The 25,637-nt window shown below is 38.0% G+C and overlaps 1 protein-coding gene across 6 annotated transcripts in view; it reads right to left on the minus strand.

Annotated features, from left to right (window-relative positions):
* The window catches only part of lama2 (laminin, alpha 2), a 522,186-nt gene that overhangs the window by 71,938 nt on the left and 424,611 nt on the right, over positions 1 to 25,637 (minus strand). For all 6 annotated transcript variants that reach the window (XM_061886159.1, XM_061886158.1, XM_061886155.1 and 3 more), the window contains 11 exons: positions 22,642 to 22,744; positions 22,313 to 22,429; positions 20,798 to 20,980; positions 18,251 to 18,405; positions 18,034 to 18,177; positions 7,324 to 7,457; positions 5,847 to 6,006; positions 3,849 to 3,973; positions 1,927 to 2,089; positions 579 to 723; positions 351 to 489 (listed from right to left, as the gene is read on the minus strand). In XM_061886159.1, coding sequence (XP_061742143.1) covers positions 351 to 489; positions 579 to 723; positions 1,927 to 2,089; positions 3,849 to 3,973; positions 5,847 to 6,006; positions 7,324 to 7,457; positions 18,034 to 18,177; positions 18,251 to 18,405; positions 20,798 to 20,980; positions 22,313 to 22,429; positions 22,642 to 22,744 — 1,568 coding nt within the window. The remainder of the gene's footprint in view (positions 1 to 350; positions 490 to 578; positions 724 to 1,926; positions 2,090 to 3,848; positions 3,974 to 5,846; positions 6,007 to 7,323; positions 7,458 to 18,033; positions 18,178 to 18,250; positions 18,406 to 20,797; positions 20,981 to 22,312; positions 22,430 to 22,641; positions 22,745 to 25,637) is intronic.

Consider the following 25,637-nt stretch of genomic DNA (forward strand, 5'->3'; position numbering starts at 1 on the left):
CAACATAACGTAATTCTTGCAAATGATACTCAAATTTGATCATTTAACAGGATGTAACAAATGGTCAACAGGTATATAATCAGCTCATTTTTAAATGTGGCAAAAAAATTATACCTACATTTTTTTTATTATTATTACTCACACAAAAGTACCAAAAATCGGTACCGTCTTGGTTCAAATGTAAACGGTACTCATCCTTGACAGCAATCCACTGTATCAACTGTAACTTATTAATGTCCTTGGATTAATGCTAAATGGATGACAATGAAATAAATGTTATCCTACTTCCATTTTTTCCTGGAACAGATGGTGTTACTGTAAATACGGTGTCAGCCACGTTAAGGCGTTACCTGTAGTTTCCGATGGTCGGTAGACCTCCAAAGAAAATGCTCTGGTTTTCCTTGAGGTTCAGACCAGTGGCTGCACCCTGAGATGTGGCCACTATCTTCTCCTCTGCATTGGAGTCAATGTCCACAATGGTCACTGTGGCTGTAAGGAATACAAATATCATAACGTACTTATTAAAGTATTAATTATCATCATTCATGCCCATCTTCTGCTGTTGTTGTTATGCATACCTTGCTTCTTGTTGCGAGACATAGTGAGAGATTTCCAGCGTCCATCATTTTGGCGGTTCGCTGATATGGCGCTGCCAATCCCCGATCCTAGGTCAAAGTTCACCTTCACCTTGCCCCCATTCAACTCCAACGACATAAAGTCCTTCTACATGGGGACACAAGTGCAGAGAAGTTGCTTTCAGGAAGTGTAAGGGTAGCATTGGTTTAGAGCAGTGCTTTTTTTAAACTAGTGGTACGTCAAATAATCACTTGTTTAAAGTACAGTGTTTTATTTTCCTATATTCAAACAGTGTTACTGTTCAAAAACTGTGTGGTCAAAAACATGAAATATACTTTCTGCCTTGTTTTTAATGAATTCGTACAGTGGGGCAAAAAAGTATTTAGTCAGACACCGATTGTGCAAGTTCTCCCACTTAAAATGATGACTTAAAATCCTCTGCTGTATCATCCATGTACCCATTTTGGTATAAACTCAACTCGACGTGTTTGGAGGAAGAAGAATACTGAGTTGCATCCCAAGAACACCATACCTACTGTGAAGCATGGGGGTGGAAACATCATGCTTTGGGGCTGTTTTTCTGCTAAGGGGACAGGACGATTGATCCGTGTTAAAGAATGAATGGGGCCATGTATCGTGAGATTTTGAGCCAAAACCTCTTTCCACCTGTGAGAGTTTTGAATGGTTGACCAAATACTTATTTTCCACCATAATTTACAAATACATTATTTAAAATTCCTACAATGTGAATTCCTGGATTTTTTTTTTCAAATTCTGTCCATCACAGGTGAAGTGTACCTATGATGAAAATTACAGACCTCTGTCATCATTTTAAGTGGGAGAACATGCACAATCGGTAGCTGACTAAATACTTTTTTGCCCCAACGTATACTTTCTGCCTTGTTTTTAATGAATATGTAGGCCTACTATGCCACAGTATTTGAATGTTGGTCATTATGGTTGTAGTTGGAGAGCCAAGCGTTTTCTGAGGTGCTAATTACTGAAAAAAGTTTGAAAACCACTGCTTTGTAGCGGTACCTCTCAAATAGTGGAGTGGCCCCTTTTGATGTGTGTTCATGTTGGGGCTTGGCGCAATTGTATATTTAGTGTTAGTAAATAAAATCTGGACACATACAAATAAAAAAATAAACGATAACTTCATTAACACCTGTGGGGGGGACGGGGGGAGCGTAACAAGAAATAGAGAACTGCTGATTAAGAGTTAAAAGATGCCGAGATCAATAATTATGTCCTTATTGTTATCACATCAATATTTTTATATATTAGTTGAAAAGTACAAATAAAGCGCAAGCAGTCATTGTTTTGGACAATATCCGCTAGCTTTCATACCATGTCTTCAGTTGCCAGATACATGAGCAGAGCATCGGTGGAGAATGTTCGGAACTTGAACGTAACGCTGGAAACGTTGGGGTTCCATCTTGTGGGTCGTCCCACAGCGGCATAGCCTTCTCCGTCCAGCTGGACAGTGCCCTCGCCATTTGTAGTCTGGGGGCTAACAAGCACAGCAAAATGAAGTCCACTCTTGATGTCACTGTTGGAGTCACTGTAGGTAAGGGTCGGTCTGATCACTAAGATTTTGCAGGAATGAGGTTAAGTTGAAGCACTGGAAGTGTTTTTGGATTTCACATTCGGGCATCAATGAGCATATAATTAGGGCCCTAAATGGCGGACAATGGAGTCGCAGGCGTGGAAAAGTCACTATTTTCAAATAAAAAAATTATACTGGCATTCTTTTGTGCTGGTTTGTGCCGTAAAAAAGGTTTGTGCTGTAATGGTATTTAAAATATTCTGACTCATGACGTCGTGTCCCCACCACCCCCCTTCAAAATCCTTAAAATTGTCCCAATTCTTTTGTGCTATGTCCGTACATTTTTGTCTAGCTATTTGTAGTTTTTATGTTAACGTTTTATTATTCATAACCCTCACACCTTGTCAAAATCTTCCCAAACTTGTCCCATTTGACCCAAATGCTTTGTCTATTAGTTTTTATGTTATAAACGTTTCGAAATATTTGCTCTACTGAATGCACAATACAAAGTTGTAGTATGTGCATAGGTGGGTAGAGTAGCCAGAAATTGTACTCAAGTAAAAGTACTGTTACTTTAGAGATTTATTACTCAAGTAAAAGTAAGGAGTAGTCACCCAAATATTTACTTGAATAAAAGTAAAAAGTATGTTGTGAAAAAACTACTCAAGTACTGAGTAACTGATGAGTAACCTGTTCGTTTAATGATGACGGCAACAAGTAATGCGCAAAAACATAAAAATAGCAATGAACAAATTCAGAGCCAGGAATATCTCTTAAGCAACTAAAAAAATAACATATATATCAAATAATATATATTTGGTTTTACACTGTATTGAAAAAAAATTTGAAAATGAATTTTACCTTTGCAACCTCATTATACTTTTGGCTAAGTTTTATATTCATAAATGTAAGTATCTCAATACCCGACTTGTTTTTTGTGCCTTTAAAAAATTTTTAGAACTCTACATTAAAACACTCTACCTTTAACAACCAAAAAGCTGTGAAAACGATGATGCTGTGTTCCAATTTTTTTATTTACTGAGATTGAGTGAGCCTTTGGCTTTGCACTTTGTTTATTTTATATATATATATATATATATATATATATATATATACATATATATATATATATATTTTTTTTTTGCATTCTATTTTAGTTACTTTGAAATTACAACGCCCTGGCGCTGTTTTGTATGGTTGTTATATTTTTTTGTACTGTCTTTGTACTTACTTTGATTATTATTGTCAACTGTTTGCAAATGTTAAAATTTATAAATAAAGGTTTATAAAAAAAAAAAGTGCAGTTAATCATGGCTCTGTTTAATTGGTGAAACGGAGGTATTTGATAGTTCCTACTTTGAAGGTCTGTCTGACAAACCAAAACCAACAAAACTTGCATTAACAGATCGATAAAAATCAGTAGCCAGTAGCGAGCCGAATGTAGATAAATGGAGCAGAGGAAAAGTAGCGTTTCTTCTCTATCAATATACTCAAGTAAAAGTATGTTGCATTAAAACTACTCTTAGGAGTACAATTTATCCGAAAGGTTACTCAAGTAGATGCAACGGAGTAAATGTAGCGCGTTACTACCCACCTCTGGGTATGTGTAAGGTCAACGTGTCTACACACTTACACATAATCTAAAATATTTGCTTACGCTTGAATGTCCATTGCTTGTTGAAATAAAATCCACTCAATATAAACTGTTGATTTTCTGTCATACCTTATAACGCATCCTTTACAGTCTCCTTGTCTCTCTCTGTAGTTCCAAAGTCCAATAGGTTTACCGTCCAGGAAGGTCTCCCCCATGCAGCCTGTGAATGTTGTTGTCCTTACAGCATCTGCTTTCTGTAAGACAAGATATTGAATAATGATGAGGAAAAAGGAGCAATTTATGTTGCTCGAAAGCAAAAGGGGTCCAAACTTTTTCCACTGAGAGCCGCACACTGAAAAATCAAAACGTGCGAGCGCCATTTAGATATTTTGAAATTTTCAAAACCAATATATATATATAGATTTTTTTTTAAACCTTTAGGGCTCCCCTCAAGTTTGGTCCTAGGGACAAAAGGGTCTCAGTCATAAAAATGTTAAAGGGGAACTGCACTTTTTTTGGGAATTTTGCCTATCGTTCACAATCATTATGTAAGACATGAAGGATGGATGTTTTTAAAGCATTCTAATAATTAAAAAAACTTAAATAAAAGTCCACTTACAGCAGGGCCAATGGGTGTTCCACTCTATTCAAAAAAACGCCACCAATACACCATTTACATTTTCTGACTTGAATATTAACCAAGTATTAGTGATATTGTTGTTATAAGCCCTAAAGCAGACAAACTATTTTTAGTGGTGACGTGATCACTTCCTGTGTGCAGATGTTTACATCATCGAGTGGTCTGATCATAATCATGCCTCTCATCTGGACATAAGGTGGCTTGTGATATAATCTGACAAGTTGGGACACTCGTGAGGGCCATTTAGGACCTGGAACTGGCGAGAACGACACAAAAAGCGCTTGTTCCCCCCCACTCAAAAAAAGGGTTAAAAATATGTGATATTTTGTTTTTGTACTTTCAAGGCTTAAGTCTGTAGATTAACTTTAGATCCATCCATCAATTCCAAGTTTTTATTACTTTTTAATGTTTTTGTTGCTTGTTTCATGCCCCTTTTGTCAAAGAAAACTTTTTATACGACAAACACAAAATATGCAATGTATACATCAAAAACATTTCAAAGTGGAATTTTTCCTGCGTGGTAATTGGAGGATTGAATAGGTCAATAATTAATTACAACATTGATTTTAATTAAATTTTTCCCACTAAAATTATTGGGAATCTATAAAGGCCCAACTCAAAAAAAGTGTTACAAATAGAGAATAGAGAAACATTGATTAAGAGTTAAAAGATGCCGAGATCAATAATTATGTCCTTATTGTTAGCAACAATAAGGACATGATACCCGTCAATTATAAGTTTTTATTATTTTTTCATGATTTTTGTGTTTGGTTCATCTTTTTGTCAAACAAAAGTGTGTTTTATACGGTAAACACACAAAACATGCAATATTTTCCCCCAAAAAATATAAGGTAATTGGAGGCTTGAATAGGTCAATAATTAACTACGACATTGATTTTAATTTCATTATTATTTTTCCCACTACAAACAAAAATTATTCAGAATTTTCTTTTTCACTTTTTAATGTTTAAGTCTCTTGATCAACTTCAGGTATATCAGTTGATTATTTGTTTTTATTATTTATGATTTATTTTGTTTCATGCCCTTTTTGTCAAAGAAAACTTTGTTTTTTATATAGTAAACACAAAACAAATGCAATATTTTCCCCAGAAAATATTTTTAAAGTGGAATTATTGCTTTGAGGTAATTGGAGCATTGAATAGGTCAATAATTAATTACAATATTGATATTATTATAACATAATAACATAAAATACATTATTATACAGCTTCAAAGGAAAAAACAGGCTGCTTTGCAGATTTTTTTTTTATTAGAGTCAACGCAACCTTTTATCGTCACATTTCACTGATTACTCTATTATTCCACTTTTTAATGTTTTTATTACTATTATTTTTTAATCATTTTTTAAAAATAGCATTTGTTGAATGCTCTGCGGGCCGTTAAAATATTAGCTGCCAGCCGCAAAGGGCCCCTAACTACACTTTGGACACCACGGCTCTAAACACAAAAAAACCATGTAAAGTTACCTTGATTGTGCCAAGGATTCCGCCAACAAACAGGTAGGCGTTCTGGTCCACGTCCAGGATGCTGTAGGTAGTGGGGGAGTTGGCGCTGTTTGGGACTGGCACCGTGGCCGCCTGTGGCCCTTCTAGAGGGTACACTAATATGGTACCATTCAATCCGTTACTGGGGACGCCGGAGAAGACAGACAGAAATTAGGAAGTAATTTTATTTGCCAGTGTGCATTTCCTGCAGGACATTTGAGTGAGTTTGTTCTGTCACATGAAATCAGCTTGTATGAACTGGGAGCATAAAAAGATGAACGAGACAAAGTGATTGCGGAGACAGGTTTCCAGCAGGCGGGACCTCAGAGATGTACAGTGAAATTGAGCTGCCACCTTGAATTTGTTGTTTCATCGTGTGGGGAAACAGTTGGGACGTCTCTCCAGCGAGGGCCCGCCTGAATGCACGACTATCTCTGCCTTCACTGAGAGAACACTGATCACACTGACTGCATGTTATGTAACAGTCACGGGCCGGCAGGCTTGCAAACACTTGATTTCCCCAAGTGAAACCGGGCCATTTTTCCCAATTTCATGAAATAAATAATGTCCTGTGTTTGCTTTTTATTTATTTGTCTATTTCTGGATGCTGTGGCGTGTATGTTATCAGGTCAAGATGATGAGACTCATGTTCCCACAAGAATTAAGCAGGAAATTGTGCTGAAAGGTTCAAGGCAAATTGGAATAAAGCAGTTCTTCTCAAATAGTGGAAAGGGGGGGCACAGTACGATGCCAGGGCGTGACCCTGGGAAACATGCTTTATCAGTATCAAACAGTATAACTTTTCAAAACCTTTCATCCATCCATTTTCTACCGCTTGTCCCTTTTGGGGTCACGGGGTGTACTGGAGCCTATTCCAGCTGCACATAAAGATAAACCACTCCCAGCAGGCACAAGACATTAAAACAACGTTGAGAACTCTTTGGATGAGCAACTCAAACATTTTTGACAACGTTTAATCAATGTTAGGTTCTGATGGTTGATTTGACCATTGAAATTTGGTCATTTCCCAAGCAATATTCTACAACACAAATACAATGTTGAAACAACACGATAGTTTGAACATTGAAATTTGGTCATTTCTCAACCAACTACGTGGATCCAACGTTAGACATTAACGTTCTCTCAATTTACGACGTTTCAAAGTCAGTTTAAAAAAACTCGTATGTATGATTGATCAATGTCTTGTGCCTGCGGGGTGGGAACATGTTTTTTTTAAATTTCCTCTAAAGCCTGCATGCATCTTCACAGTTGCTGTAATATGAACGCCATCTTTCTGTGAACACTCACTTACACTATAACCCTCCTTTTTTAGTATTTGTCACTAATGCATACTGAGCTCACTGGTATTGTCGCTCGTACCAAAAGGACATAATACAGAGCATGTGCCAGCGACGCTGTAAACACACTAAACAAAGCAGAAAAAGAAGACAGGTCTTACCGAGAAGCCTCGATTCTGTGCCAGTTGCCATCATGGATGATGAGATGGGGATATTCCACCCTACCAACACCTGAACCCACGTCCCAGAGGAAATACACTTTGCCCTTGCGCATCTCTAAAGCTAAGAAATCCACCTGAAAATGCAGACAAGCAGAATGTCACAAAAAGCAACATGACACATAATTGTAGTATTTATTTTCACTTACTCTGATTAATCACCATATTTTGGTAGTATTCTAAATTGACACATATGTGCTATTTGTAATTTAACAATTGCCTCTAAAGCAGGGGTCGGGAACCTTTTTGGCTGAGAGAGCCATACAAGCCAAATATTTTTTAAAGTATTTCCGTGGGAGCCATATAATTTATTATTTTTTAACACTGAATACAGTGTTAAAAATACGGGCATCTGGTCAGGATGCCACCCGAACGCCTCCCGAGGGAGGTGTTTAGGGCACGTCCAACCGGTAGGAGGCCACGGGGAAGACCCAGGACACGTTGGGAAGACTATGTCTCCCGGCTGGCCTGGGAACGCCTCAGGATCCCCCGGGAAGAGCTAGACGAAGTGGCTGGGGAGAGGGAAGTCTGGGCTTCCCTGCTTAAACTGCTGCCCCCGCGACCCGACCTCGGATAAGCAGAAGAAGATGGATGGATGGATGGAACACTGAATACAACTATATGCGTGCATTTTTAAGAAAGACCATCATTTTTAGAGTATAATAAGTCTCTTATTCTTTTTAGTAACATTGTTATTCTGAGGCCAACCAAAAATAAATAAAATAATTCTTACCATTAATACGACTTCTTGAACAGGTGCGGTAGAATCCAGATGGATGGATGAAAATGCATGAGAATGTTTTATATTTTGAACGTTCTTTTTAAAACTGATTACCAGCGGAATTATTCATTACTTATCGTGTTAAGCAATGTCAGCTAAGATTTAACTGAGAGCCAGGTGCAGTCATCAAAAGAGCCACATCTGGCTCTAGAGCAGGGGTAGAGAACCTATGGCTCTAGAGCCAGATGTGGCTCTTTTGATGACTGCATCTGGCTCTCAGATGCATCTGAGCTGACATTGCTTAACACGATTAGTAATGAATAATTCCACTGGTAATCGGTGTTAAAAATAACGTTCAACATATAAAACATTCTTATGCATTTTAATCCATCCATCCGTTTTCAACCGCACCTGTTCAATAAGTCACATCAATGGTAAGAAGTCCATCCATTTATTCTCTACCGATTGTCCCTTTTGGGGTCGCAGGGGTTGCTGGAGCCTATCTCAGCTGCATTTAGGCGGAAGGTGGCTTACACCCTGGACAAGTTGCCACCTCATCACAGGGCCAACACAGATAGACAGACGACATTCACACTCACATTCACACACTAGGGCCCATTTAGTGTTGCGAAAGAAGTATTTTGTTTATTATTGGTTAGCTTCAGAATAAAAATTATATAAAATATAAGACTTATACTCTAAAAATGCAGGTGTTACTTAAAAAATGCATGCATTTAGTTGTATTCAGTGTTAAAACATATGATACGGCTCTCACCGTAATACACTTTAAAAAATTTGGCTTTCATGGCTCTCTCAGCCAAAAAGGTTCCCGACCCCTGCTCAAGAGCAATAGGTTCCCTACCCCTGCTCTAAAGTGAACGTGGCAGAATTCAAACCGCTGATATGTACGTCGTCACACAAGTCCAAAGCATATCTTGCAACGCCGCATCTCATTAAGTCTTTTTCTTTGGCTTTTTTTCTGTAGGGGGGGGGGCATCACAAAAAGAGTGGTTTTAACAAGAAATGGGATTTATGGCTCTTAGAGGGAAGCCGGATCTTGAGGAGTGGTTCCTTTAAAAGAGCCGTTCAAAAGATTTGCTCGTTCCTTTATTTAATACGTTTTTTAAGTAACTTGTTTTCATCAAAGGAACAATCACTCACGACAGTAATAAGATACAATGTTGTATACATTACACCAATATAAATAAATACTATAAGGGAGAATTGTTTTGAAATTATGATAATCTAATTCAGCTTTTCTTTTCATGGTGCCGTTTCCCCATTCTTTGACGGTTTTTGATTTACCCTATATCTAGTGGATACAGCGCGGAAGTGCATCAAAATGCTATGTTTGCGTTCATTTTGTTTTCCTTTCCAGATGTTGATATCCCTTTCTAATTAGTTAATGATAGCATAGCGTTCAAGTGCATAGAGTCTTCTGACATGACTCTTAACTCTATGCTGTCAATGTTCCTTCAATAAGTAAAGCCAATGAAGTTGATTTTTTGGGGGGTTCTGAGAGGGCAGCTTGGGCAACTTGCATAAAGAACGGCTCTCAAACAAACAAATTACAGCTGCAAATTGTTTACTTGAAAGAGCCGTTCAAAAGACTCGACTTGTTCGCAAATATCACATCTCTAGTTTTAATGCAGTTCTTCTTAAATAATTGGGTGGGCCGTCCCACCCCTCAGTTTCATTAAAAAAAACATCAGTAGTTTATTTAATTTCATTTTGCAGAATCGAACTGTTCAAGTTGGTCTAAAAACTTTTGAATTTAAATAAGAATTTACTTTTTTTTTTATTTCAGGCAAATTGATGTTCTTTAAATATTTTATGTTACACACTAAAAAAAAGTATGTTAATGCAAATTTGTTGATCTATATTTTTTTATTTTGTTTTCTTTATTGTTAATAAGGATAGAATGTTAAGCAGAGGTGTACTTATAACATTTTTATAGACAAATTATACTATTTATAGTTGCGGCGGAGAGTAAGGGGGGGGCAAAATTTTTTTTCTTTTTTCTAAAGGGGAGCATAACAGAAAATAAGTTAACGGGATGTAGGACACAGTAGACATATGTATGTCTTGGCTGCTCAGTACAACATGGCTAATTTGAGATTATTAATAAAAGGCAAGGGATGGAATGTACATCAATGTGCAAGTTGAGGAGCCTCAAGTCTGGGCCCAACTCTAACATTTTCTGAAAAATATTTATCGATAATAATAGTGGTTCCTTATTTCTACACTTGGTTAACAGTTAAAGGGTTTGTGATAGTTATATTATTTCCTTTGGGAAAAATATGTTTTAACACAAAATGGAAGGCTAAGCAGCGATTTGAAATTCTGACTTTAGAAACTCTACTGGACAATGATTAAGTGCAGTGGTTCTGAGATATTTTTCAGCGCCATCTCAGAATACACTTGCCCCTCCAAGTACCACCATAATGACCACCATTAAAATAAAGTAGTGTAGTAGACCTAAGTACTCATTAAAAACAAGGAAGAGGTTTTATTGAATACATTTATTTAATATGTTTGGCTGCTGTAACATTACACGCAATTTGAATAGTAACACAGTGTTTAAATATAGGAAAATAAAACAGTACTTTAATCAAGTGACTCTTTGGCGTACCACTAGTGGCACACATACCGCAGTTTGGGAATCCCCGATTTAGTTCATGTTATTACCATAATGCAACCCACCTTTTGGGACTTGCTGATAGGGGTGTCCCAATGCAATTTTTTCACTTCTGATACGATACAGATATTGACACTTGAATATTGGCTGATTCCAATCACACACTTTTTTAAATTTTGTAGTGTCGAAAAAGCTTTGAAAAGACTTGATCATGTAAAATTATTACAACAGAAAACGAGTACCAACCTATTTATTATTAATTGTTTGGAATTGACTTATACTGTCTTTATGTTGAAGTGGAGTCATATTTTTTTTATGTTACACTTATGGTCACAATTACTCATTAATGTGGTCCTGATGGCTTCATCTGGCCGGGATCTTCAGCTCTCACTGGATCGGTTCGCAGCCGAGTGTGAAGCGACCAGAATGAGAATCAGCACCTCCAAATCCGAGTCCATGGTTCTCTCCCGGAAAAGGGTGGAGTGCCATCTCCGGGTTGGGGAGGAGACCCTGGCCCAAGTGGAGGAGTTCAAGTACCTAGGAGTCTTGTTCACGAGTGAGGGAAGAGTGGATCGTGAGATCGACAGGCGGATCGGTGCGGCGTCTTCAGTAATGCGGACGTTGTACCGATCCGTTGTGGTGAAGAAGGAGCTGAGCCGGAAGCCAAAGCTCTCAATTTACCGGTCGATCTACGTTCCCGTCCTCACCTATGGTCATGAGCTTTGGGTCATGACCGAAAGGATAAGATAGGGGTACAAGCGGCCGAAATGAGTTTCCTCCGCCGTGTGGCGGGGCTCTCCCTTAGAGATAGGGTGAGAAGCTCTGCCATCCGGGAGGAACTCAAAGTAAATCCGCTGCTCCTCCACATCGAGAGGCGCCAGATGAGGCCGTTCGGGCATCTGGTCAGGATGCCACCCGAACGCCTCCCGAGGGAGGTGTTTAGGGCACGTCCAACCGGTAGGAGGCCACGGGGAAGACCCAGGACACGTTGGGAAGACTATGTCTCCCGGCTGGCCTGGGAACGCCTCGGGATCCCCCGGGAAGAGCTAGACGAAGTGGCTGGGGAAAGGGAAGTCTGGGCTTCCCTGTTTAGGCTGCTGCCCCCGCGACCCGACCTCGGATAAGCGGAAGAAGATGGATGGATGGATGGATGGTTAAACCCATGCTGCAGTAAGTTGAATGTTACTGGATACTTTCTCATTAGTTTTTGCCATGGAAATTTTGGATGTGTGAATAATGAATAATATGCAACTATAATTACTTGTTTACATTGCCAAATGTGTTGTTTTAGACACTTATTACGTATATTGTGTGCTTAGCCGCTGTGTAGTTGCTTGATGTTAATTTGATACAAAATAGTATATACTTATATTTTTTTGTGTGGAATGTTAAAAATAGGTTTGATCAAGAGGAATTATTAAGAGCACAAGTTATATATGAAAAACGGTAACCGTATGAGATGAGTATGCTGTCTTTAAATTGAATAATTCAATCAGTTTAGCACATGACGCAGTAAGTCAAATGATGCGGACACGTTTCTTACTGGATACCTTATAATGAGATTATGTATATGAACACTAAGTAATATGCAAGTATTATTATTTGATAGTTGTTTGTATTGACACATCTCAATATATATTGTTCCATTAAGGACAGTTATTACCGCTTAGTTCGTGTGCTATTGTGTGCTTAGCTGTTGTGTATCAGCTAGCTCCTAGTAGCCTATAGCCGACCATGTTTACGTTTTGTAAATGACTAAAACAGAAGAAAACAGCAACCTTGTGTGTTTAATGAAAGACATTAAGATGTGAACTGGCTAACTGCTTCTATAAGAGTTTATATCTGAGATTTTAGAACGTATACTTTTTTTTAACTGATATCAGACACCCCTAATGGCAGCAAAAGTTAATACAACTGGGGCTTTATTTACTAAGGCTAAGAAAAAAACAAACAGATACAGAATGTACTTCTATGTTACAAGAGAATACACAACTGTAACAGTGTTTTAAAATACAACAATACTACATTATATGCACGTTTCTCCCATGCCTTATTTAGTTTTGCGCTAGATGAATTATAATTCAATCAAACAACATTTTAAATATCAAAGTAACAGAATATTTAAATGCAGGGCCTGAGTCAGTGAAGGAGCAATTTTGGAACTTTAACTCCTCTGCCTCTTTAAGCCGATTTCCTCAGGTCTGTTTTTTGATTAATTTTATTATCATGTATGAGCTGGAAAAAAAAATAATAATAAGAGGCTTTGAACCATATGTTCTCATCTAGATGCCGCTGAAGAACACACTTACACCAAGGATTATTATTATTCATATAACATTAAGCACAGTTAGAGGTTATTAGGGAGTCAAATTTGAAGACGCAAACACACATTCGCACACCCGCCCTCTTATCTTGGTCGTCTCCCCGGAGGAATGGCGATTATTCATTAGCACAGATCACAGGGCCGCGTCGTTATTCAGCTAGCATTATGCACTATTAGTGAAATGTTAGCGGCGCATGTGAACACAGGCGCACACGCCGCCGTTCATGCGGAATGTTTCACTTATGCAGACTTTTAGCGACACACACACACGTATGCAGGAGTGCTTAAGACTTCCCAGTCAAACGCAGCAAAGCGGTGATTTCTCAAGGGAAATCAAGCTAAAAGCAGATAGCAACTAAAAGCGGTTAATTGTCAAGGTTTGTTTGGACATCAGAAGCAGGCTCAAAGTTATAAACACGCTTTTGGATCGTCAGTAGCTTTCTGTGCATATCCACTCATCTTTTAAATGCGATTAATTTTGTACAATGGTGTGTGGAGCACCGCAATTTGTAAAAACGAGTATTTGGGCCACACTGGAAAAAAACATTTTAATTAGGAGAAAAATAATATGTTTGGTAGTATTAAAGAACTATAAGATTCAAATTAATTACAAGAGTCTTCATTTTAATACAGCTTTTTTATTGCAAATTTTTTTTTAAAGGTTTTCATGTATGTGTTTGTTAAGGACTGTGTACATTAATCAATAGATGTGCACAAAAAGATTGATTCACATCAGAATTGTCATTTTTACTCTTCCGCTTCTAAATTGATTCATAATTTAAAAAATCAATAGAAAATAAAATATGAAAAAAATAAATGTACACATAACTTTTTTTCCAGGAATCAATTTAAAAAAACAAAACTTTTTAAAGCCCGTTTCAACTCTCTTGGGCAATGGAAGGATGTGGCCTAGCCCCGCAATTCCCCCAGCCCCCCGTTGCGAGATTTGTGATTTCTGTGTAATATGTTTATGTGTGCTTTTGGTTATCAAGATTTTTGTCCTAGCCTCAGTCTTGAATTGATTAACGTGGACCCCGACTTAAACAAGTTGAAAAACTTATTCGGGTGTTACCATTTAGTGCTCAATCTTTACGGAATATGTACTGAAATGTGCAATCTACTAATACAAGTTTCAATCAATCAATCAAAGTCTGGACTCCCTTCCCAAGAGCCCAGTCTGAGATCAACCTTTTATTAATTCTAACCACCCCAGACCTATTTCCTACCTTTTAAGAAGTGCCGTAATTGGCTGCACCGTCAGCTTATCTGTTCTGACTCCCTACATTGTTTGTCTAATCTTGAACGGAATTGTGCGATAAACCTGAATTTACTCCCGGGAATAAATAAAGTATCTATCGATCGATCGATCAATCTCCATGCAACAAAAACTAGCTTTTGTAACCTGTAACCTGTTTTGAAAAAGTTTCTTTATAATTATCATAGCATACATTGCGAAAATCGGTTGGAATTGATAATTGTGTTGAATCGAGAGTCGTTTCTAAATCAACTCGTCACCCTGGGAATCAGTATCAAGTTGTTACGTGCCCAAATATTCACACCACTAATAATCAGCATAGTTTTTTTGTATTGTCCTAATTTTTCAACTCTATTCTTGAAATACCACCAATACTCTAATTGAGGCCTGTATTCGATTAAAAGCTGAGTCAAAAACATTAACAGCTGTGGCTGTAGACAACATCTAGCTGTCATTTTTCTGAAAATGGCAATACCTGCATAGGTGGTCTGCAAGCTGCTTGAAAATGCTTGTTGCCCTACTTAAACCTAATCTGCTCAGTTGTGCAGTATACACGTACAGTAATTTATCGTCAAAGAGAACTTCGCTTTCATATCCACTTTTTCCAAGTGCTATTTTTCGGAATGTAAGTCACAGTTTTTTTCAAAGTTAGGCCGGGGGTGCGACTTATACTCCGGAACGACTTATGTGTGAACTTATCAACACATTACCGTAAAATATTAAATAATATTATTTATCTCATTCGCGGAAGAGACGAAAAAAATGTTAGCAATCGTCTCCCACACATCTGCAATCGTCACACACACGTCAATCAATAAGAATTCGGCACGGGAGGGCCATGGTAGAAAGTGCATTGTGGGTCATGGGATGCTAACTGCTATATGCTATATGCTACTGCCGTAGCTATTAAAATGGATAATTTCAAGGTTGGCGGTAACTTATAAAAACTGAGAAGGGCTGAACAAAAATGGCACCGAAAAGGAAATCATGTACTGCAGATTACAGGTAAAATGTATCTCTAATTAGTATTGTGGCCCAAATACTAAAAGTATGGCAAGTAGTTTGCATGAAAAGAACAGCATATCAGAATGGCAAATAGTTATGCGTGTAGTTTAGCATACATATAAAAAAAATCAACATCTAGGACGTAAAATTGGGCATTCTGTCCAACAAAGGATGTTATTGGCACGACTGCGAGCAAAAAATCACATAAATAAACATCTGAGAAGGTTCCTGGTATGTTAACATAACATATTATGGTTAGAGTCATTCAAATAACTATAACATATAGAACATGCTATACGTCTAACAAACAATCTGTCACTCCTTATCGCTAAATCCCATGAAATCTTCTTCCTCGATGTCGCTTCTAAACAACTCTGCCAACTCCAAAGGTATGCGCCGCTTCCTCTTGTCGTTTTCTGCTGCATATTTCACTATTGAAAGTGGCGCATATTTCACTTTTGAAATATGCAGCAGAAAACGACAAGTGGAAGCGGCGCATACCTTTGGAGTTGGCAGAGTTGTTTAGAAGCGACATTGAGGAAGAAGATTTCATGGGACTTATCGATAAGGAGTGACAGATTGTTTGGTAAACGTATAGCATGTTCTATATGTTATAGTTATTTGAATGACTCTTACCATAATATGTTACGTTAACATACCAGGCACCTTCTCAGTTGGTTATTTATGCGTCATATAACGTACACTTATTCAGCCTGTTGTTCACTATTCTTTATTTATTTTAAATTACTTTTTAAATGTCTATTCTTGCTGTTGGATTTTATTAAATAAATTTCCCCCAAAAATGTGACTTATACTCCAGTGTGACGTACATATGTTTTTTTCCTTCTTTATTATGCATTTTCAGCCGGTGCGACGTATACTCCGGAGCGATTTATAATCCGAAAAATACGGTACTCCAAATTATTACTTAAGGTAAAATGTATCTCTAATTAGTATTGTGGCCCAAACACTAAAAGTATGGCAAGTACTTTGCATGAAAAGAACAGCATATCAGAATGGCAAATAGTTATGCGTGTAGTTTAGCATACATAAAAAAAAAAATCAACATCTAGGACGTAAAATTGGGTATTCTGTCCAACAAAGGATGTTATTGGCACGACTGTGAGCAAAAAATCTCGTGTTGAAGAAAACACTACTTTTCACCCAAAATGTAAGATTTTCTTCTTGTTTAAAAGGTCAACATTTTTTTTATAGCTACAGTAGAGATCACAGTAGAAAAGGATTAAAGGTGGTACAGTGGTTCATAGAGCCGTCTTTCATGCAACTGGCGTATGATTAATCCAAATGCCATGCACCATGAAGAAATAGGAGTGATTTTGATTTCCTGGTAAGCCCTCAAAACACCCAATCACATTGCTCTCATAATGCTCTGGCTGTACTGTATTTAGCCTTTAGGACAGTGTTTGGCATTGATTTTTAACCGCACATGCATGCAAATAACATATGTGCAACTACACCAGAAGACAGATTGACAAACGTGATGAGACAGAGGGAGAAATCGTAGAGAATACTTAAAAATGGATACGTATTTCAAAATATATCTACATGTAATAATAGGAGAAACAAAGAGCACTAAAAGACTGGATTAGGCTCCAAGTGGAAAATGTATTGTGTCTGTGCATGTTTGTCCGTGTTCATTTTGTGTTGAGCTGTTCAGAAAAACACGTTTATTAAAAAAAAAAATGCATTAAACATATTGCCCAGACCCATTTTAGGTGAGTTTTTTTAATCCGGTATGATTATCAGTGATAAAGATGTCATGAGCCAACATGACAGTTTGAACTTTGTTAGTTATTTTCCAGTTTTGCCCAATTTCCTGGCTTAGTGCTCTTATATTGATTTCACTTCCTGTTGGAACCATTGTCTTTGTTGCACTTTCACTGTCTGTTAAATTTCCTGTCCATGCACCTGTTTTCTATTTCTTATCAAGTCTATTTAAATTCACCTGTTGCTTCTTACCATGGTGCTGGAGTATTGCCTGTTTGTCAGTGTGCTAGAGTAAAGATCACAATTTTGACCTGTACGACATTTTTTGATCTCTACATCCTGCTGTCACACCATTAGCTGACATGTGCAACTTGACAAAAACAAAAACAAACATTTGCTATTATTGTGATTAATTTTCAGTTAAAAAATGAAAATGCGATTATCACGATTAAATTCATGTTAACTACTGTATGGACAATGCGATTGATCACAATGAATTCTAGGTTAACAGTAGACAAAATGCAGGATTTAATTTTGGTTAACTATGAACAAAAATATGATTAATCACCAATAATTGTAGGTTAACTATGGAGAAAATTTTATTAATCACAATTAATGCATTAACTACTCTACGGAATATGTGATGATCACGTTGAATTCTGAGTTAACAATGGACAAAACATGATTAATCACAATTAATTCTGAGTTAACTATGGTCAAATATGACTAATCGTGATTATGTGTTACTACTGTGTGCACAATGTGATTAATCATGATGAATTCTTACTTAATGGACACAATGAGCTTGAGCTTGTCGTTGTTTTAGCTTGTTAATAAAGAGATATTTGATCCTTCACCTCCTTGTTATGTTTGATATACAGACCTATATAGCACATTGTGATACCTGCAATTTTCCACTATTTACACAAAATGCCTGGGCAAATGATTGTTTATGAGACCATCATCAGAGTTAGTCTACTTACATATTTGGCAGAACCAAGGTAGAAGAGCAGATTATCGGGCGTGGTGGTTTTGACGTGAAGGATGATGGTGTTGTACCTGCCCTTCCGGATGTCTGGCCGGTAACTACGGAGACAGTCGCCACCTGATGACACCGAGACTTTGATCTAAAGGGGGCGACAGTGAAAATTTCAATGTGTTGTGTCACAAAACCGTCTATTCTAGTGAAATATTTCTCACTGAGTTGGCTTGTTTCCTGGCTTGAATGATGAGCTCCTTGATTTGGGAGATGTTTCGCCTCAAATTGTCCTCTAGCTTTCTGATGGGCTGCAGCTTCTCCAACAGCCTGTCAGCTTCATCCTCTAAATCCTTCACTTTAGCTCCTGCAGCGTGGACTGATTAAGAAGACGAGATAGTTTGGGTGCTAAAAGCGTAAATGAGGAAGAGTACAGCTGAGGGAAGCAGTGGCGACGATGACGAGAGGAAAATTGAAAGCAGCCAAGTAGCTCAGTCATTGATTTAACGCAGCAGACAATAAAACCAATAAAGAGCAAGAAATGCGAGGGCGGGCGGAAGAGAGAGAGCCAATCAATTAGTGTAGCTCAGCTTTCAAAGAGAAGCTTGTCTGTCGTATTCATTTTGAAAGGATACTGAAGGAAGACAGACGAAAAGAGGTCCATGCTTTGCAGTGTGCGTAGAGCTCATGCTTGAGCGGAGTTGAGGCATTACAGTATAACCTCCATTTACGAACACCTCTTTTTGCAAACTTTTCCATTTGCGAACCATTAAATCCAGACGACTATGCTTCAATGTGCTATCGATTCATCTATTCATTTAATCTCTTACTGGCAGCTGTTCTGTCCTCTCTCGTATTGAAGAGATTAATGAAGCAGGCTTTCTAATTGTGATGAGATCTGACTTTTGTGGAATAATATGACAACGCAGACTTAACGTATTTTCCGGACTATAAGCCACTACTTTTTTCCAATGCTTTAAAACCCTACGGCTAATAAAATGGTGCAGATAGTTAATGGATCTTTCTTCGCCAACAACCATGTTTTCTATTCAACAAATACTTTTCATATTACACCGACAGACACTTGATTATACCGTTTGTTCTATGGCGCCATCTTGTGGAGGAGTTTGCTCACTGCCAGTAGAAAATATACTTCGTGTTTCGTGCCTTGAATCGGAAGTATAACTGTTCATAGCGTTTCTGCTTACAAGGATTCTTCATTCATCACTTAAGCAATGTTTAAGTTTTACAATATAACTACAACAATTCATACTTACTTAACCGCGCCATGAGTGATGTCTGAAGGAGTGTTTACATGCGTATTTGTACATGCTATCATAATGTAATTAAGCTAGCGTTGTTGGCATAAGCAAATATGCCAACATGTTTACAAGTGTCTGTGGTAATATTATTAACTTACAATGGCAAGTATTGCAAGTATGGTTTCAGTTTCGTAAGTTCGCCAAAACGTCACGGTGGAGTTATAAATCTTTCCAGCTGATTGGAGAAGTAGCTTACGCAGCCACTAGCTGCACAAACTACTTGGAACACATACACACAAGTTTTTTCTCCCCCTCTGTCTGCTTCTTTCTCTCCTCCAATCAGCTGCTTATTTGTCGATATTAATGTAAGTGGATTTACATTCTTAAATTGTGTATTATTGAAGCAATATGGTTGTTAAAGTTATGATTTATTTTTGTGATTTCTGATAGTTTGGGAATGCACCAAAGAGACTTCTGTGTGCGCACGCGTGTTACAAGAGCAACGCATACAGGGCAGTTGTTTTGGTTTGTTAAAGAGATAGTTAGTCCGTCACCTCCTTGTTATGTTTGTTTAATATACAGTACTGCATAGCACTTAATATTGTCTGGAAAGTGGACAAACCTTCACTAAAATATGAACTTTTGTCGGGGCTGGGGCTGGAAGCCATTATTTATATTTACATTGTTTATGGATAAACTTGCTTCACTATATTAACTTTTCTATATAAGAACACTGTTCAAGAATCAATTAGGTTCGTAAATCGAGGTTCCACTGTATGAGGAGCGGCTCATGTTGACTTTGCAGCTTGTAAAGACAGATACAAAAAAACCCTGGTGCTCCAATACCTTTTTTCCAAGTATATGTACGCAAATTAAAATATTATTTAGCAATTGAGTTAATTAGCAAGCCTGCAAAACCAATCATACAGGCTAATTATTAATACATATCACATGGTATTGGGGCACCACTGATTGAAAAGTGATTATTTTGAGGTAACTTAAATATATACATACTTATAGCTGCGGAGATAAAAGGGGAAACAAAGAGAAAACAACATTTTAATACGAATATGTGTCTTCATTTTCCCAACATAATCTTTTGACGGAAAACAAGACAAAAATGCCTCCATAAAACATAGTCTACTCCAAGAGGCTCTTCGAAGTATTTTCCTCATGTTAAATATATCCAATAGAATACATCTACTTTTACCACGACAAACAATACTAAAACCATTCCAGGTCAACGTTTTTGTAAAACTTTAACATGGTTAATTGCCATGTAAAGACAAAAAGAAGTCAAAACATGTTCATTGTTAAGGATAAAAAAAAAAAACAACACAACTTGTGACCTAAAGTATTTTAGTCTTACTGTTAGTGTTTTTCCTTGAGAATTATGGCCGTAAATAAGATTACTTTTCCTTCTGTAATTGGGTTATCAATACAAAGTATTTATGTAAATAAATCTGTGTTCATAAACTTGTGTTGTTCGACAAGTGGCGAGACACTTACTGTTCTTCTCAGGGTCTCGGATCATCTGATTGGCGGTGCTGACCGTGACCGCCAACTGGCTGTAGTTCTTCTGTATGTCACGCACCTGAAGGTTCAAAGCGGCAAGACGCTCCAGGACCTCGATAGCTGTAGCGTTAGCGTCAGCGGCTACAGCCTTTGTCGCTGCTAATTTGGCTGCTGTGTCTGCAACAACATTGATCAAAAAGTAATCAAATATCCTCCAAACATAGCAGACTATTGGCTAATAGAAGCTAGCAGCCACACAACAGCTGAGCGTACACATGCTAGATATACGTAATTTGTCTCTAACTGAACAAAATTACAATCTAAAACAGCACATTTGTCAATATAAGTATAAAAAAATTATTGTTGCTTATTACTTCATACTTGCCAACCTTCCCGATTTTCCCGGGAGACTCCCGAATTTCAGAAAATCTCCCGGGGCAAGCATTCTCCCGAATATCTCCCAATTTCCACCCGGACATTAATATTGGGGGTGCAACTTGAAGGCGCCTTTAGCGTCCTCCACAAAATGTCGTCTTGTCCGCTTTTCCTCCATACAAACAGCGTGCCGGCATAGTCACATAATACATGGGGATTTTACACACACATAAGTGAATGCAAAGCATACTTGATCAACATCCATACAGGTCACACTGAGGGTGGCCGTATAAACAACTTTATCACTGTGAACCAACACCAAACAAGAATGATAAACACATTTCGGGAGAACATCCGCACCGTAACAAAACACAAACACAACAGAACAAATACCCAGAAACCCTTGCAGCACTAACTATTCCGGGATGCGACAATATACACCCCCCGCTACCACCAAACCCCGCCCCACCTCAACCGCACCCCATCTCCCAAATTCGGAGGTCTTAAGGTTGGCGAGTATGCAGTACTTACACATACAAAATCTCCAAGTCCAAAGTGTATTTAAAAGATTCCAGTGGAGTCCCATTTTTTGGCACACCAAATGTGGTGTGTCATCTGATAAAGGGAATAATCCATCAGTTTCTTACTTTGGAATATAACATTTTCCCCTGAAGGTCTAAAGAAAATTGAAAAATGCGACTGAAATAAGAATCCCGGCTATCACAGCCATGGTGGGTGAGATGTACTTCGGAGATTATAATAAGGCCTTGTTAATGAGCAAAAAGAGTTTGAAGAAGATTGGTTCATGATTAAGACTTGTAGAGTCACTGAAAGTGATTTGAACTTAAAAACGAGAGAGCTGGGTTTATTTCTGACTGTCACGCATTTGCCGCTCTGGATGCGTTCCAACAGTTACATGGGATTGTTTACGAGCGAGCTGCTACAAGGCTAATGGTGTCTATCATGCAGGCTCCACAACCTCTGAGCACTGACATGTGTCAAGTTGAATTTAGAAGAGCAACTGAGCTCCATTCAGGCGCTTGTATTGATTCACTGTCATGACGGGGCTCTCATAGACACACGCACGCACTCACATAGACGCACACACAGTGTGATTCTGCAGTCAGACTTTACCATTGGGCATAGCGGTGAGTGTTGCCATGGTTCCGTTAATGGCTTTTAGCAGGTCTTTGGTTCGGTCTCTTGCAGCTTTGACTCGGCCCTTCAGCCCGGAAACACTCTGGGCATTATCTACAACACACGCACACATAGAGAGGAAAAATATTTTAAAGGTTACATTTACCTGTTGCAGTAATCATTTGGGTGATTATAGTTACACGTGTCTTGTGTAACAATAACATATGCTAGTTGAAAGCTATTACAGGTCATTCGCATAGAATGTGCAGTTTTTCTGATGCATTACACAGTTTACGAACGCAGGCACGCACACACACTTACGTTACCTTTGACATCATTATGAAGTTGCTTAGCTTGGTTCAGCAGTCTCAGACTCTTCTGGAGGGCACCTTGAGCCTCCTCCTTCACTGGAATCTCTGGGCCTAAAGCCTACACACACACATGAAATAAAATAAAAACAAATCTGTGACACTTCAAGATTGGGGAGTCATTCATGAAATTAGTCTTTCATCTGGCATAAAAAAAAAAGGTGAAGCCATCTGCATATCACCTTTCCACTCAACAACTGACCACTTTACATATCTGTATGACATTCCGAAAAAGCTTTCCAGGACCTCGTCACACTATTCCTACATCATTAACTTATTTTCACCTGTTATTTGTCCTTTTATTCTTTGTGGAAACAACAGTGTGGTTTAAAAGTGGATACTGAAATATCGATACTGGCGTAAACAGATATTTTTGCTACATTATCGATTCTAAAGTCAAAATGTCGATACTTTTAATAATATAGGCTCGGGGTTTCTAAAGTTTTTTAATCGGGCCAAATTTGGGTTAGAATCATTTGCATATATATATATATATATATATATATATATATATATATATATATATATATATATATATATATATATATATATATATATATATATACACACACACACAAACCCCGTTTCCATATGAGTTGGGAAATTGTGTTAGATGTAAATATAAACGGAATACAACGATTTGCAAATAATTTTCAACCCATATTCGGTTGAATATGCTCCAAAGACAACATATTTGAAGTTCAATCTGATAAACATTTTTTTTTTTTTTGCAAATAATTATTAACTTTAGAATTTGATGCCAGCAACACGTGACAAAGAAGTTGGGAAAAGTGGCAATAAATACTGATCAAGTTGAGGAATGCTCATCAAACACTTATTTGGAACATCCCACAGGTGTGCAGGCTAATTGGGAACAGGTGGGTGCCATGATTGGGTATAAAAACAGCTTCCCAAAAAATGCTCAGTCTTTCACAAGAAAGGATGGGGCGAGGTACACCCGTTTGTCCACAACTGCGTAAGCAAATAGTCAAACAGTTTAAGAACAACGTTTCTCAAAGTGCAATTGCAAGACATTTAGGGATTTCAACATCTACGGTCCATAATATCATCAAAAGGTTCAGAGAATCTGGAGAAATATTTCCACGTAAGCGGCATGGCCGGAAACCAACATTGAATGACCGTGACCTTCGATCCCTCAGACGGCACTTTATCAAAAACCGACATCAATCTCGAAAGGATATAACCACATGGGCTCAGGAACACTTCAGAAAACCACTGTCACTAAATACAGTTCGTCGCTACATCTGTAAGTGCAAGTCAAAGCTCTACTATGCAAAGCGCAAGCCATTCATCAACAACATCCAGAAACGCCGCCGGCTTCTCTGGGCCCGAGATCATCTAAGATGCACTGATGCAAAGTGGAAAAGTGTTCTGTGGTCTGACGAGTCCACATTTCAAATTGTTTTTGGAAATATTCGGCATCGTGAAATCCAGACCAAAGGGGAAGCGAACCATCCAGACTGTTATCGACGCAAAGTTCAAAAGCCAGCATCTGTGATGGTATGGGGGTGGATTAGTGCCCAAGGCATGGGTAACTAACTTACCCATCTGTGAAGGCACCATTAATGCTGAAAGGTACGCACAGGTTTTGGAACAACATATGCTGCCATCTAAGCGCCGTCTTTTTCATGGACGCCCCTGCTTATTTCAGCAAGACATTGCCAAGCCACATTCAGCACGTGTTACAACAGCGTGGCTTCGTAAAAAAAGGTGCGGATACTTTCCTGGCCCGCCTGCAGTCCAGACCTGTCTCCCATCAAAAATGTGTAGCGCATCATGTAGCGTAAAATACGACAGCGGAGACCCCGGACTGTTGAACGACAGAAGCTCTATATAAAACAAGAATGGGAAAGAATTCCACTTTCAAAGCTTCAACAATTAGTTTCTTCAGTTCCCAAACGTTTATTGAGTGTTGTTAAAAGAAAATGTGATGTAACACAATGGTGAACATGCCCTTTCCCAACTACTTTGGCACATGTTGCAGCCATGAAATTCTAATTATTATTTGCAAAAAAAAAAAAAGTTTATAAGTTTGAACATCAAATATCTTGTCTATGTAGTGCATTCAATTGAATATGGGTTGAAAAGGATTTGCAAATCATTGTATTCTGTTTATATTTATATCTAACACAATTTCCCAACTCATATGGAAATGGGGTTTGTATATGTATATATAGATATATACAAATATATACTTTTTTAATAAACAGTATATTTATATTTTTGTTGTCTCGTCACCCTTTTGTTCCGACAATTTCACCTGTGTTCTATCACCTCCTGCACCGATAAATATACTAATATATGCAAACATTTATTAAAGTCAAATAGAAATAAGGAAACAAAAGAAGTATCCCGCACTTCCCCTTTTGAAAGTAAATTTGTACCAAATTTGTGGGCATGTACATAAACAATATAGTCTGCCTGAGCGACTGGACAGAACACACACACGCACGCACGCACGCACGCACGCACGCACACACACACACACACACACACACACACACACACACACACACACACACAGCCAAATTGTGGAAGCTGGCAGGCCGGATCCGCAGTTAGGAGACCCCTGCTTTAGTGATTCAAGATAATGTATATATTTAACAGGAACAAAATGTGAAGTACTTAAATTCATTGATATCTTGTCTTAATGAGACATGATTGGTGGGAATTACTTTTTCTTCCACCTTGGTGTGAGGTTCAGGTCGCATTGCAACAGTGGTTATCGCGTTCCCAATGTGCAGGTAAAAAGGTATTTCATCTTAGACTAAAATAAACACAAGAGCATAGGACAGACTATACAACTACAGAAGAACTAAAAGAGGTTTTAAATTAAACTAACAATGCTTGAAGAGCAGCAAAACAGTTTACCTCTCAGAAGACGCATGTATACAAAAAACAATGTCAGAAATCAGCCATGGCTCAACTTAAAC

Source organism: Nerophis ophidion, linkage group LG24, assembly GCF_033978795.1.
Source record: "Nerophis ophidion isolate RoL-2023_Sa linkage group LG24, RoL_Noph_v1.0, whole genome shotgun sequence".
Taxonomy (NCBI): domain Eukaryota; kingdom Metazoa; phylum Chordata; class Actinopteri; order Syngnathiformes; family Syngnathidae; genus Nerophis; species Nerophis ophidion.